The 15,290-nt window shown below is 40.4% G+C and overlaps 1 protein-coding gene across 4 annotated transcripts; it reads left to right on the forward strand.

Moving 5' to 3' along the window:
• The first annotated feature begins 1,193 nt into the window (after nucleotides 1-1,193).
• Nucleotides 1,194-14,704, forward strand: rpgra (retinitis pigmentosa GTPase regulator a). 4 transcript variants are annotated; one of them, XM_036004224.1, is made up of 15 exons: nucleotides 1,194-1,283; nucleotides 1,628-1,753; nucleotides 1,850-1,942; nucleotides 2,551-2,613; nucleotides 2,698-2,856; nucleotides 2,977-3,126; nucleotides 3,221-3,379; nucleotides 4,102-4,257; nucleotides 4,402-4,526; nucleotides 4,753-4,959; nucleotides 5,778-6,282; nucleotides 6,393-6,472; nucleotides 10,737-12,416; nucleotides 12,459-13,121; nucleotides 13,248-14,704. In XM_036004224.1, the coding sequence occupies exons 1-15, from the start codon at nucleotides 1,253-1,255 to the stop codon at nucleotides 14,589-14,591; spliced, it is 5,541 nt and encodes a 1,846-aa protein (XP_035860117.1). In that variant the 5' UTR covers nucleotides 1,194-1,252; the 3' UTR covers nucleotides 14,592-14,704. The 4 variants fall into 4 exon arrangements, with proteins under 4 accessions (XP_035860117.1, XP_035860116.1, XP_035860118.1 ...); XM_036004223.1 differs by having other exon boundaries at nucleotides 12,459-14,704; XM_036004225.1 differs by lacking the exons at nucleotides 1,628-1,753; nucleotides 1,850-1,942 and having other exon boundaries at nucleotides 12,459-14,704.
• Nucleotides 14,705-15,290: the final 586 nt, after the last annotated feature.

Consider the following 15,290-nt stretch of genomic DNA (forward strand, 5'->3'; position numbering starts at 1 on the left):
CAAACAGTCATAGATAGCTACAACGTTTTTGAAATGATTACCATCTTCTGTTATTGTATGTAAAGAGAAACGTTTATTATTTTATAGATTTCACAAATTTCAGTATGACACGTTATGCCTAAACAGTTTAAATCTGAGCATGCGCGACTCACATCTGCACTCGACTCACATCGGGTAGTGACAGTATTAAGAGAACTCCATGGATGTAATAATCTCTCTAAAGGCCCTGACACACCAACCCGGCGGCCGACCGTTGGCAGAAAATGCAGTCGGACAGATCAGTCGGCTCCCCGAGGTCCAAAAAGTGCCTCAGAACACACCGAAGCGTATTTGACTTGAGCTTATGTGCTGCGTGTGCTGTGTGTAAACGGCTCTTACAGTTGGCAATTGCCAATTGACTTAAACAATAACTTACAGATATATATATACCATGGGAATATATATATATATATAGGCTATTTATATTTATTGTCATACTTAAGTAATTACATATATTAATATTCCTTACCTATAACTTACTTCCATTAGCCAAAGGCCAACTTGCCCCTGACCTTCTCTGACGTCTCCCTAAAGGCAGTGACACACCAACCCGATAATCGGCCGTCAGACCGTCTGCGAGGTTGGTGACTCGAGTCTGTTCGGTGTGTCCGAGGAGTTGTCGGCCTTCATTTTGGCCGACCTGACTTGTTGCGTCGGAGGGCGGGCAGTCGGACTCCATGACCAATCTGATTGGTGGAGTGCTAACCTGGAAATGACGAGCGGAATGAGCGTGACTAAGCCTCTCAAAATCTGACGAAAATCTTTTAAACTGACCTTTGTCGATCTGAAATGAAGACAGATTCAGCAGCTGCATGGCCTATTTCTCGCTTAAAATGTTTTCAGCAACACGTTTCGGTGAACCATCTTCGTAATATATGAGATCGTATTCCGAACGAGCCACCATTATGCCCGAAAAATCCAGGAGCAGCCAGACCCACGTGACGCGTTCGTCCAATCAGCTGCCGGTTTTCATTTTTTGGGCAACAATACAGATTAGCGCCGCCTGCTGTTATGGAGAAGTATTACACGCTCAAATCGCCGTCGCTTCGGTGTGTTCTGAGGCACTATTTGGACCTCGGGGAGCCGACTGATCAGTCCGACTGCATTTTCTGCCAACGGTCGGCCGTCGGGTTGGTGTGTCAGGGGCTTAAATCTACCTGTCAGTCAGTCAGCACCGAGCCACACGGTGCAGGGGAGAGGGATAACAGTGGAGATGACAGGACAGGACGATGTGGACATACCCGGTGAGAGTACTTTCTACACATTAACCAGCATATATAGCACTTATCTTTATGAATGGTATACTTACTTGCCTATTCTCCTGACGGTTTCCACACACTGTAAGTTATGTGTGTGTGTGTGTGTGTGTGTGTGTGTGTGTGTGTGTGTGTGTGTGTGTGTGTGTGTGTGTGTGGTTGACCTGTTGCTATTTCTGTCAGGCTGCTACTTAAATGGCTTGAGATGTGACAGCAGGTTGGGATTTAGCCGGTGTTAAGTTAGAGAATAGTAAGGGCTGCCTTTAAGTCCATAGTGTTTATTATTCCTATCAAAGGCTGTTTAAAAGATGAATCACACATTTTGTTCTCAGAAACAGGAGCCATCTTCACATTTGGAAAGAGCAGTTTTGCTGACAATGTGCCTAGTAAATTCTGGTTGAAGAATGATCAGCCAGTACACCTATCTTGTGGAGGAGAGCACACTGCTGTCATCACAGGTGCAGACAATCTATGCACATTTTAATAATAAATAATGACACTGTGTGTGTCCAACGATAAACAATTGTATAATCAAATAATTCTTATGTCTGCAGAAAATGGCAGGCTGCTCATGTTTGGTGGTAATACTTGGGGCCAACTGGGGCTTGGATTCAAGCCGGCTGCCAGCAAACCTGCCTCTGTGAAATGTGAGTTACTTTACACTAAAATGGCAAATAATGTTAATTTTCATTGTTAATTAATATGCCAATTATTTTCTTGATTAATCCTTTAATCGCTTGGTCGATAAAATGTAGGAAAGCAGTGAAAGGGCCTAAGCTGACATCTTCAATTCACTTGTTTTGATTTTGTTTTTACAGTGGTGAACTAAGTACATTTACACTGTACTTACTATATGATTTAAGCTACTTAGTACTTTTTGTTTCCATTTTCTGCTACATTATTCTTCTACTTCACTACAATTCAGAGGCAAATACTATCTACTTTTTACATTACTACAATTATTTGACAATTTATTTAGTTACTTTGCAGATTCAGATATACAATATAATCAACAAATACATTATGATCTATTGTTATAGGTTAAGATAAGATAAAAGGGGTCAAAGTATTGATCCCTGGGGGGAATTCACATGCTGTATATAAATTCAGTTAACTCCATTTACCAGCTGTAACATCAAAGTGTCAACTAATCTAAATATAGATTGAGGAGGCTTTTATTCATGGTATTTTATTTTCATTTTTAGTAGCTATATAGCTATATAGCTATAAGTATAATTGTGTATTTTCCTTTCAGCCTTGAAGTCTGAGAATGTAAAACTTGTAGCTTGTGGGAGAGATCACACAATCGTCTGCACATGTAAGATGATATCAACAAATATATAACAGATGTTTCCTTACACCAACATTTGTTGTATTTAATTTAGGTTTTGTATATTTTTAGGGCAGGGTAGTGTGTTTGTTGCTGGCAGTAACCAGGAGGGGCAGCTCGGTTTGGGCCACTGGAACAACACTACATCCTTTCACCTGCTGCATCCCTTCTGTGAACATGCACCAATCAAAATGCTTTCTGCAGGATGCAACACCTCAGCTGCCTTAACAGGTGGAAGAAGTGACAAGTAATAATGTGATGAGTGTCTCTGTTAGCCAATATGCTCTGGCCAAGGTCCAAACTGTATGTGTGTGTAACGTTTGATTTTCCACACTCTGTGTGTATTGGTAGAGGACGGGAGACTGTTCCTGTGGGGAGACAACGCTGTGGGTCAGATTGGTTTGGGGGACGAGGGGTTTGCAGCAGAACCCAGAGAGGTGGATGTAAGGGAAGCAGTGATATGGGTCTCTTGTGGGTACCACCACTCAGCATTTGTCACAGGTACAACACAGTCCAACCAAACACAGCACAAGAGACTGTTTGAGTGTTAATTTACCAACCTTCAGATACCAGTGTTGTGTCTGCTTTGTTTTAGTGGATGGAGATCTCTACACGTTTGGAGAGAGTGCAAATGGAAGGCTTGGTCTCCAGGTGGAGCAGCTGGCCAATCACAGAGTCCCTCAGCGGGTGCAAGGGATTCTGGGTCGTGTCATCCAAGTGTGCTGTGGAGGGGAGCACACTGTGGCACTCACGGGTAGGTTTACAGTACAGACACATGTCTACTGACACCTTTTTTTAGTTTTACTGTTTATATTTGACATATATTAGAAATACAGTCTGTTAGTCAGTGGTGGAAGAAGTATTCAGATCCTTTACTTAAAATGTAAAGATACTTTGTAAAAATACTCATTACAAGTAAAAGTCCTGCATTGACAGTTTTACTTAAGTAAAAGTATATTATCAGCAAAATATAATTAGTATCAGAAGTGCAAGTACTGATTGTGAAGACAGACCTTTTTATTGAATTTGTATTACTTATGCTTTAACATGCAGCTTTTTAAAGGAATACTTCTCCCCCAAAATGATAATTTGTATATCAATTACTCACCCCGTGTTACCTTAAATTCTTTAAGAAAACATAGTTTTCTCGCATGCCTCCACGGTGAACGAAGAATCCAAAAACGCAGAAAATTCTTGATGAATTTAACAACAGCAAAACTATATCAGAACAGAGCATCTGTTTACAAACTCCCACACAACTCGTGCAGTCCAACGACTACATAGCGGGGAGGGCGCCTGCCCTAGCGTGAGACTGCTTATTAGGTATTTAGGTTTTAACAAAAATGTATGTGTTTGGGAAGTACTGAGCATACAACTGGATAAATTAGACTTGGATTATACTGCACGAGAACTCTGACACGATGTACTCTGTTAATCAAAGTAGTCTGTTTCATTGTGTCTGTTTTGCTGTGTTAGAGGAGAACGTGTACACGTTTGGCAGAGGTCAGTACGGTCAGCTGGGCCACGGGACATTTCTGTTTGAAGTTGATTTGCCAAAACCACTGGAGCACTTTTGTAACAGCAGCATCAAACATATCGCCTGTGGAGAAAACCACACCGCTGTCATCACAAGTAAGCAATTGTTTAAGCTCATTGTGGTTAAAATAGTACTGCCTGTTTTTCTTTCTATGTATTTCTGATCATGGAAATTGAATATCTAGTAATCAAACATAACTTTCAAACGTTATCTAATGCATTTGTCGTTCTCCTCCTCAGAAAGTGGGTTTCTCTACACGTTTGGTGATGGTCGTCATGGGAAACTGGGTTTAGGGGAGGAGAACTTCATTAACCAGTTCAGCCCGACACTCTGCACACGTTTTGTCAAGTACAATGTTCAATTAGTAAGTGAATGTGATGAAAGAGCTCAGGGTGGTGGAGGATGTTGTCCATCAAGTTCAGGGTGGTCCACCTGTGTGCATGTCAGTAACCCTACAAACTCTTTGGCTTTAGCAGTCCACCTTTTAAGTGGTATTTCCTGTATGTCTGAAAGTAAATGAGTATAAAGTGGGAGAACAGACGGTACACAGTAATAAACCACATTGAGTCCATGTGTTTTCTTACGTTTAGGTGTCCTGCGGTGGTAACCACATGCTGGTACTGGCTACACCCAGACCACCAGAGAGCCAAGAAGTGGTGCCAGAAGAGGATGTCACAATCACAGAGAACGTTTTGGAGCCAATTTACACAGAAATTATCCCGCTGGACCCTTTCATTGATCCTAATCCACTGGTCCCACTCTCGGCCCTCTCTGCTCGAGCCCGGCATAGAGAAAAAGTGAGAACCTATAGCTTGGTACTTGTTTACTATCATAAACAAGGTTCTTATAAGACATCTCAAACTAAGTAGTTCCTAATTTCAACCATTAGCAGCTGTGTACATAGGTGTTACACAAATATACACTAAAAGAGGGATTGTTGTGATACTAAATCGTACATCCTTTTTGTGGAGTTCCAGTCATCGTACCTGTAGCAAACACTGTCACTCATGCTAGCTACAGTGGCTATGAAGCTCATCGTCTCATAATGAGCAATTTTAGCAAAGACTTAAATGTAGGGCTTCAAGTAACGATTATTTTCATTATCCATTATTTTCTCGAGTTGCAGCTCTAAAATGGACTTCAATAAATTCATCATTTTTATTTGGATAATCCATGCATTCATTTATGCTGTTTATCTGGGTCCAGGTCAAATATATTTAATACATTTTATCATTGGGAATAGTTTTTATATACTGCTGGGAAGTACTTAGAAATGTGATATAATAACAAATAATTCTTGTAATTTAAGTAAGTAAGCAACTGTTTTTTTATTATACTTGCACACTTTAACCAGTACGATCTTGAAACAGGTATTAGATTGCATTCTATGTGGTATTAAAAGGTCTTAAACAGGCTTTAACTGAACTTGGTGAACCCTGCAGAAAGTTTGTTGTCTCATCTTTATTTAATTGAAATCACATTTAGCTCCAGTAGGGAGCAGTGTTACACCAAGTTGTAGCTCTGCTGTAGTGGGGGGGGGGGGGGGGCTCCATAGATGTATTTCAGACCTTTTACTTAGTAATGTTTTTGCTGTTTTTCCTCTCCTGTTTTTTAGGAAAACTCTGTGGAGCTGTTTGGGAAGATGTTTCAGAACCTCCCACGTCTAAATTCTGGCTTCCTCAACACCTCCTGGCAAACATCCAGAAATATCCCAACCCCTAAAACGCTCTCAAAGGACTTTACTACCCCTTCCTCATCCCCCAAACCACAATCAGAAGCAACACTAAGCCCACCACTCTCCCCCAGATCTCCAGTGTTACCCTCTAAGCCATCGAGCCCACGTTCTCAATCATCAAACACCTTTCAGAATAAATCCTCTACCGCTGCTTCTTCGAAGTCTAAATCCAAAGAGCTGCCTTCTCCCTTACTGTCACCAAAGTTTACAACTAAACGTAACACCCCACAATCTCCTAGACGGACTGCAAAAAAAAGACTGTATAGAACCGCTAAAAAAGCTTTAATTGAAGAATCTCCTCTATCACCTAAAGAGCCCTGCAGTCCCACCAGACCCTCAAAGAAACATCTCAGTGAGAAAGAGCATCCTGCCTCGCCACAAACACGTATTTTCAACCTATAATTTTAACCAATGCTGAGCTGTGTTTTGATCTTGCGTTAGATACTGTAGTGTACAGCTGTTGAATTAATCCTGATCTTGTCTTATCTCTTTCAGAGAGAGAAACTATTCAGGGCCAAATTGTCATAGAAGAGTTGGAGGAGAAAGGAGTCGACTCTGACCTTTTGCCAAATGTGGTAAGAGCCGTTTGGTTTGACTTTGAAAGAGTAGAGAAATAACAATATATTGTCCACAGAGTCATAAACACAGAGTCAGTTGAATGTTATTTTCCTCTTTAGGCTTCTTGGTTGTGGTTTAGATTATGTGCACTCCAGAGCAGGAAGCAGCAATGTTGAACACTCACTGACTTTTCCAGGAAATGTGCATAGCTCAGCATACATACTGCATGTGTATGCGTCTGTGGAGACATTTTCCATTTGGTATAACACTGAGATGAAATATGAAATTGAATTCAGTGTTTAAGTCTTTTGATTTTTCACATTAATTTGTTCCCCCCCCCCCCCCAAGAATGTGTATTATGAACTCCTGAAAGTAGATTCAGAGATTAGGAAAGAGATTAGGAGAAACAACAAATGTGTTTGGGCTCCAGCCTCAGATACACAAACACTCAAACACTCACTCAGATACACACACACATACAATGCTTTGGAAAGGTTTGCAGGAATCTTGCCACATCTTATCAGTATTTCCACAGCCAATGATGAAGCAAGCTGTAAAGGACTTTCCGGCATTGTTGTGTGTCAAAGAGCAACATGTGGTGCTTAGTAATCTTTACTTTACAAGTAAAAGTCCTGCATTCAAAATTATAATTTACTTTATAACAACAAAATGTACTTAAAGTATCAAAAGTAAAGTAGTTATTATGCACAAAAAAAACATGGCAAAAACTTGATGATGGTTTATATTGTATATATTATATATATAATTGAGTCCTACAAACCTTATTTTCTTAAAACAAGTGACAAAATGTTAGAAGAGAGTGATGATGATGAGTAAGGATATCTATTTTAATCATAAAAAATGCTCTAAAAATGAATTTCTGTAGCCTGAGACAAGAACGAATGAGGCAGTTTACTAAAATTGTGAAAAATAACATTTCAGAAAACACTTGAAAGTTCATTGGCATTAAAACATATTGGAATATTCTTACAGCACTGGCAGATTTATAAATAAGGCTGTAAGGACTCAGTTAAGTGACTGAAATTACTAAATAAGCTTATTTTGTGTGCTGAAAAATTGATCAAATTTCAGAAACTGTTCATATGTTTTCAAAGTAAAATCTGAGTATACTTGTAACTAATAACTAGTAACTTCAGGTGTCAAAAACATAAAGTGAAGTTTAAAGTAATATTTCACTCAGGAATGTAATATAAAGTAGCAGAAAAATTAAATACTCAATACAAGTACCTCAATATTGTACTTACTGTACCGGTACTTCAATGTTGTACTTACTGGTAAGTACATTGCTTGAGTGAATGTACTTAGTTACTTGTGCTCACACTGTGTGACATAGATGAATACACTGAATATCTCTAAATAGGTGCACCATAGTTATTAAACTTGCATTTAAAAGTCTGCTGTGACAGTCTGTTTTCATATCAACTGGCACTGACCCCCAATAACCACCATCTGTTTATCTCCACTGCATATGGAAAAATAAGGATTCTCTCAATCGTCACCATGGTTTCCTTTACCTCCCACACACAGCTGTATTTAAACCTGGTGACAGATTGTTTTAGCAACATTGTGTTCTTTATGCCCACCATACACATACTTTAAAGCTACATTGTGTAAGAATTTCTCCCATTTAGTGGTGAAATTGTATATGACAACCAACTGAATATTACTTTCTAGCCCCTCCCATTCCGAGTGCATTTTAACTCGTACGGTGGCCATATTATTTCAAGAAGTACGACTTCGTCTGTGAGTGTTCCTTCCAGTGTAATAATAGTTTTACGTTATTTTGGTACCATTTCATTGCTAACATCAGCTATCAGGTTCCCAAACATATGCAAGCTAATGTTAGTAAAGTATCAGTACTATCGTTATTCTGTATATTGTACGAGATTAATAGTTTAAAGCAATGTTTACAGCGTAGGAGAGAAGCAACTGAGGTTTGTGTTTTTAATATATTTCTCTGAGCAGTATGAACAATCATGTCTTAGTATCTCCATCGTTCACGTACACGCAGCTGTTCTAGCTGTAGCTAGTCTGTGTTACAACTTCATTATGTGAGTTGTCTGCCAGGGAAATTACGACACATATGATTACGTTTATGTTACAAGGTAGACAATTTTTTCATCATTGACGCGAGGAAAAGTATCCTAGACGTCGTTCTATCGTTATGCACAACCATGCTATAGTTAGTCAAGCAACTATAAAACTTTGAATTTACACAAATAGGCAGAATTACCTTTTGAGAAGAAAGCAGGCAACTTCGGCGTCCCTTTTTAAAATCCTTGCTCCTTATAAGCTCTTTCCATCTTGGAAAAGCCACTCTAATATTAACTTTGGTCTTGTTGCTTTGCCTGTCGCGTTGTTGTTTTAATTCTCTTTTTAACTTCCTTGGCGACTCCGTTATCTTCTCCCCCTCCCTGGCATTTGTCACGGTGCCACTGAGTTTAAAAGAACGAAAAGCGGAGGTATGTCCCTCTTTGGCTAATGTATTTTAAAGATGGAGGCGCAACATGGCGGTCGTCATTTGAGCGAGTCGCTCGTACGTATTCTGAATGATTCTGAATGGCAGATTCTACGAGTACGAGAATACTTTGGTTAGTTGGTGGAAGTAATTACACATGAATGAGCATATATTTGTGAAAGAACAAAGTTTTTTTTTTTGCTAAGAATCAACTCAAAGAATTACACAATGGAGCGTTAAAGAAAACCTATTTTTTTCCATATACTTTTCTATATGGTTTGGTTTGGTTTGGTTTTATTTATGGATATAGAAAGACAACAAGGGGGGGGGGGTATCCAAGGGATAACATGTAAAAGCGAAAAACACTTTTTTCCAACATGGTCCCTGATGTAAGAGAAACAGGACATACAACACATGCAAACACATACAGTCCTTCTGAGGTTAAAACAATTAAAAAATAAAAAATTACACATCAAAATTCCAGATAAAACACCGTGAACTACAAAGCAATAAATTACCCTGTCCCCAGTCTAGATTTTATTTTCCCTTAATTGTTTATTTTATTCCACAAGTAGACCCTAACTTTACATCTAAAATCCCTTTTTGTTGCTGCCATTTTAATATGAAGTGGAAGACTATTCCATAAAATAATTCCTGTATAAAAAAAGGATTTTCTTGCTTCACTATTCACACATGGCACCTTACATGAACGGACACTGGCCCTAGTCTCATGGGCATGTTGAGTGTGCACCATCAAAATCTGAAATCCCAAATACTTTGGGGCTACACCATTAATAATACTGTACATATGATTGAGTTTAAGTTGTTCCACCCTAAGCTTGACATGCAAGAACTCAACCCTCTCAAACTCATTTCTTCCCACATGATACCTAGAAGGTTTAGACAGTATGAAGCGGATCATATTATTTTGCATAATCTGCATCTTGTTTTTCATTTTCATCGTCAGACCACTGTACCATGCTGAACACGCATAGTCAAAATGACATTGAATGAGTGCTGAGACGAGGAGTTTTTTTATTTTGGAGTCAAATTGCCTTGTATTACGGTATAAGAATTTCAATTTGCAGGCACTCTTGTTCAGTAATTTCTCTACAATGGAATATCCTGACAGTGTCTGATCCAATGTAATACCTAGATATGTAACAGAATTCTTTGCTTCAATTTCATTGTTGTTACATGTGACTTTTAGTGCAGGTGCCTTTTGTAGCTTACGTTTGGTGCCAAATAGGATGCACTCAGATTTCCCTAGGTGCAATGACATGTCAATCAGCCACTCTCTTACATTTTTCAGCTCTTCACTAAGAGTGTCTTCAATTCGGTGATATACATTACATTTCAAATTATACTGTACAAAAATGTATTTGTAGATGATGATGGCATCCAAAATATACTTTATACTGGCATTATATTTCCTTTTTATGTATTGTTGCCAACATACTGATGTATATTTGTAATTTTATTCAAAAGATTTTAAATGAATAACATCTACGCCAACAATAACTACTGAAACACATCTCCAAACAAATTCTAATTCTGTGTTGAGTGTTATCATAGTAACTGCTTCTTTAAACTAGAGATGACATGTATTTGGCAGTAAAACACATAAAACATCAAATGCCACAACTACACATGTAGCCATGTTGATTGCAGGCCTGCTGCTGTGCTGGTCCAACTTTCCTTTTCTATAACATGCTATTATCAGGCATATGACCTTTTCTGCCAGTTTTATTTTTATTTTTTTACATCTGACTAAATCCCTATTTCTCTGTGATTTATTATAGGAAAAGAAGAAAGGCCGAGCTCTTAGAAGAACTACGAAAGAGGCAGAGTTGTTTGCCAAACGGCTCCAGTTCAATGGGAAGGCAGAACAAAATTCTCTTAAGGCCTCTCCCACAGAGCTCCTGAAAGGCTCTTTAAAGAAAGAAGTGCCTCCACTGAAGAGCTTAAAGAGTCTGAAAAACACATCTAAAAAGGTTACATCTAAAGGCAAAGAGAACATCACCAAGCAGTCCAATAAAATCAAAACTCATGAGGACGGAATAGTTCGAAAGGAAACCTCCCATTTGGAATCACCAAAACTATTAGCATCAAGCCCAAAAACTCCACAATCTGTCCGGAAGACACTGACACAGCAGAGACTGGTGGCTGCAGTGAAGGAAAATGACAAAAGAAACAGAAATGTGAAAGAAAGTATTATAAACCAAAAGGATATGAAAGCCAGTGCTTTAAAAAAAAACGTCACTGGGACACTGAAACAGGAGGAAAATAAATCATCTGCTTTGGACAAGACATCTTCTGTTATGAAGGTCACTACAGGAAATGAAACAACCAGCATATCTGTCCAGAGAGGAAGTTCGTTATCAGTAGAAAAAGATGCAGAGATCCAGAGTGAAACCACTGACGTCAAACCTGTTGAAGTGCAGATGCAACGAGAGTCACAGCAATTCATATCGACTCCAACAAAAGATTTTCACAAGGTTGAATCTGCACCGGGAAGAGGTCAAAATAAGAAAAAAGAAACCACACCCGCCTCCACACCTGCTCAGGTTGATACTAAGAAATCCCGAAGTGTGAAATCCATACCTGTGAAAGTTAAAGGGAAACCGAAAGAGGTCAAATCCACACAAGTCATAAATCCAAGTAAAGGTGCAAGAAATACTCCAGTTAAAATTGAAAGTAAAATAAAAGTTGTGGAAAATGAGTTAAACAAAGCTCAAAAAATGAAAGGTAGAACTGCAGATAAGCAGAAGATACCTGAAGGTGACAGCGCTGAAGTAAAGGACCAAAAGAAGGCAAAAGAATCTAAACTGAAGGAAAAAACAAAACCAGGGGGAGACGAAGGGGATGAAATCAGAGTTAAAGGAGAAGCTGACTCTGAAGATATTACGAGGGCCAAGCCAAGGAGTAAGCAGACTGAAGTTTCCACACCTATTGAAGTTCTGTGTAACCCCATCTCCTCTCAAAGCCCTCAGAGAACAGAAGTGATTCCGGTCAGCGGCGCCAAATCCCCACAAGGCCCCAAACCTGTTGAAAAGGATCTGTTTGTTTCTGAAACACACAGAGAGGATGCTCAGAGCCTGACTGAAGAGAAGCCAATGTGGGGGGAGATGCTCAGTACCGCAGCCGCTCTTCTTCCTGTTGTTGGGATAGCAGGTGCAGCTATGAAAGGCCTTAGCGATGCAGTGACAAACATAGGGGATTTCCAGTCTGACAGTGACACAGTTACCTCAACACCACCCAAAACACCCAGTCGAGTGAAGCAATTCACAAAACAGAGTGCAGTTATGCAACCTTCCTTTTCCTCGACACTGTCACATTTTTCTTCAACAGAGGCGTCAAATCCAGCAGAAGGAAGCACAGAGAAAGATGTTCAGGTCAAGAAGAATGTAGTTCAAGAAGAAGAACGTAATGATACCTTTCAGTCACAACAGGGGGTGGTGAAAAGTGACGGGAGTGAAGACATTTCACAAACAGAGGGAAAGAACAGCGGCACAGACGTGGAAACTTCCCAGCAAGAACATAAAGAAGATGAGAAAACCTACAAGGATCATAAGGGAGGAGAAACAGATACTGAAGATGAGGAAAAGAAGAACAATGAAGAGAGTGGAAGCCATGTGGAAGGCAAAGAAGAAGTCAATGAGGAGGAGGGAAGTGAAAGTAGCAATGACTTAGAGGAGGAAAAAGACAGTGTTTCTGTAGATGGCGAGGAAGAGCAAGATAATGAACTTGCAGAGGAAGATGGTGAGGAGGAAGGAGGAAGTGAGAAGAGTGATGTCACAGAGGCTGAAGAGGAGGAAGAAGAAAGCAGTGAGGAAACAGGTGGAGGAGGAAGTGAGTCTGAGGTAAGTGAGGCAGCAGAGGAAGAGGGAAGTGAAAGTGAGGAAGAGAATAAAGAAGAAGAGGAAGAAAGTGAGGTGAGTGAGGATGAAGATGATGAAAGTGGCCAAGAGTCGGGGAGCAGCAAGAGCAAAGAGTCAGAGGAGGAGGAGAGAGACGGAGGTGACACTGCAGAGTCAGACTCTGAAGAAGAAGAAAGTGAGGTGAGTGAGGATGAAGATGATGAAAGTAGCCAAGAGTCGGGGAGCAGCAAGAGCAAAGAGTCAGAGGAGGAGGAGAGAGACGGAGGTGACACTGCAGAGTCAGACTCTGAAGAAGAAGAAAGTGAGGTGAGTGAGGATGAAGATGATGAAAGTAGCCAAGAGTCGGGGAGCAGCAAGAGCAAAGAGTCAGAGGAGGAGGAGAGAGACGGAGGTGACACTGCAGAGTCAGACTCTGAAGAAGAAGAAAGCGAGGTTGACGCAGAGGACGAGGGTGAAATGGAGGAAGAAAAAGATTCCACTGAGAAAGACTCAGAAGAAGATGAAGAAACAGATGAGGAACAGGATGAAGTGAGTGTTGAAAATGAGGAAGCGGAAGACAGTGAGCCTGATGAAGATGAGGAAGAGCAAGATGAAAAGAGCGATAAAGAAAATGAGGGGGAGGATGAAGACAGTGAGGAAGAAGTGTCTTTAGATGAGGGGGAAGCTGAGGACGAGACTGCAGAGGAGGAACAAGAGGGTGAGGAGGAAGAAGAAGAGAGTAAGGAGGAGGTAGGAGAGGAGGAGGAAGAAGAGAGTAAGGAGGAGGTAAGAGAGGAGGAGGAAGAAGAGGGTGAGGAGGAGGAAGAAGAGGATAAGGAGATTACAGAGGAGGAAGAAGAAGAGGGTGAGGAGGAGGTAGGAGAGGAGGAGGAAGAAGAGAGTAAGGAGGAGGTAAGAGAGGAAGAGGAAGAAGAGGGTGAGGAGGAGGAAGAAGAAGAGGATAAGGAGATTACAGAGGAGGAAGAAGAAGAGAGTAAGGAGGAGGTAGGAGAGGAGGAGGAAGAAGAGGGTGAGGAGGAGGTAGCAGAGGAGGAAGGAGAAGAAGAGGAAGAGAGTGAAGGTGAGGAGAAGAAAAAAATAAAAAGAAAAGAGGAAAGTAATGTGGCTAATAAAAAGGAGACAGAAGAGAGTGATGATGATGAGGAGGAGGAAGGAGTTGGGGAGGAAGAGGAGAATGAAACAAAGATTAAACCAAAAATAGAGCGAAGACTCAAAAATCAGAGAGAAGAAACAAAACAGAAACAACCTAAAGGAAAGAAAGGTAGTGATTCTGAGGGAAATGAAGATGAGGAGAGTGAGGAAGAAGCTAACGAAGTAGGTAAAGAGGAGGAGGGAGAAGAGGAGGAGGAGGAGAAGGAAGAAGGAGAGGAGGAAGGAGAGGAGGAGAAGGAAGAAGGAGAGGAGGAAGAAGGAGAGGAGGAGGAGGAGAAGGAAGAAGAAGGAGAGGAGGAAGAAGGAGAGGAGGAGGAGGAGAAGGAAGAAGAAGGAGAGGAGGAAGAAGGAGAGGAGGAGGAGAAGGAAGAAGAAGGAGAGGAGGAGGAAGAAGAAGAAGAAGAAGAAGAAGAAGAAGAAGAAGAGGAGGAGGAGGAAAAGGAAAAGGTAAAATCATCAAAAACAAAAAACATACAGAAGTTGCCTCCTGACAGAAAAGACAAACAACAGAAAGAAGCACCCAAACCAGCACCGAGGACAAAGCAGAGTGCTGGAGTGAAGAAACAAGATGACTCTCAGCAGTTCTGGAACAATGTTCTACCTCAGTACCTCGACCTGCAATAAAGTTCATGTATAAGTACTAGTGTTTAACTGAAGGGACACGGACTCAGCACCACAAGTGTCCTGCAGTATGACCTGCTCACTGTGAGTAAGACTCAACCAAAGTGTAGTCTGTCTGTATTTTTTATAATGTCAATTAAATCACATTAATAAGACCAAAACCAACAATGCATTAGTCCGTCTCTCAATATTTTACGAATTCCCCACTTTGTCCGTGGCACACAGCACAAAGCCCATTCATTCCTACACAAGACATACATTTTTAAATGTTCTTTTGTCACAATTAGTTTCATTGATCCATTCTAGTAAGTATTGACAGCAGCATAGTGGTGTATGTGGGATTGACTCAAAATAAACTACAATGCCCACATTCATCATATGAAGAAGCCCAGAGCACCAGAGTGGCTCATTTATGTGTTTTTAGAAGAGTACTCCACTTATTTGACATTGAATTTGTAACACTGTCAGACAATAGACTGTTTAAAAAAAAAAATCATTATCTTTTTTATTCCACACATTCTTCTTCCTTGTCAAAGCTAATTAAGACTGCTCAGCTCCACACAACTCTCTTTGTATTTCTCAGTATAGCTGTGTTTAGAAATTGGTGTCGTCCGGCGACTTTCGCATGCAGAAACTCGAGTAAAGATAATTACCTCTTCTGAAGAGTCCATCATGTTTTTTTAATCCTCCGTGTCCTCCTTG

Source organism: Sander lucioperca, chromosome 8 (genome assembly GCF_008315115.2).
Source record: "Sander lucioperca isolate FBNREF2018 chromosome 8, SLUC_FBN_1.2, whole genome shotgun sequence".
Taxonomy (NCBI): Eukaryota; Metazoa; Chordata; class Actinopteri; order Perciformes; family Percidae; genus Sander; species Sander lucioperca.

What these genes read in the sequence shown, in the direction of transcription:
- rpgra (XM_036004223.1), top strand. Translation starts at nt 1,253, where the DNA reads ATGACAGGACAGGACGATGTGGACATACCCG. An exon ending in GGACGATGTGGACATACCCG is followed by an intron (nt 1,284 to 1,627) that starts GTGAGAGTACTT and finishes TTTTGTTCTCAG; the next exon opens with AAACAGGAGCCATCTTCACA. An exon ending in AAAGTGACGGGAGTGAAGAC is followed by an intron (nt 12,417 to 12,458) that starts ATTTCACAAACA and finishes ACAGACGTGGAA; the next exon opens with ACTTCCCAGCAAGAACATAA.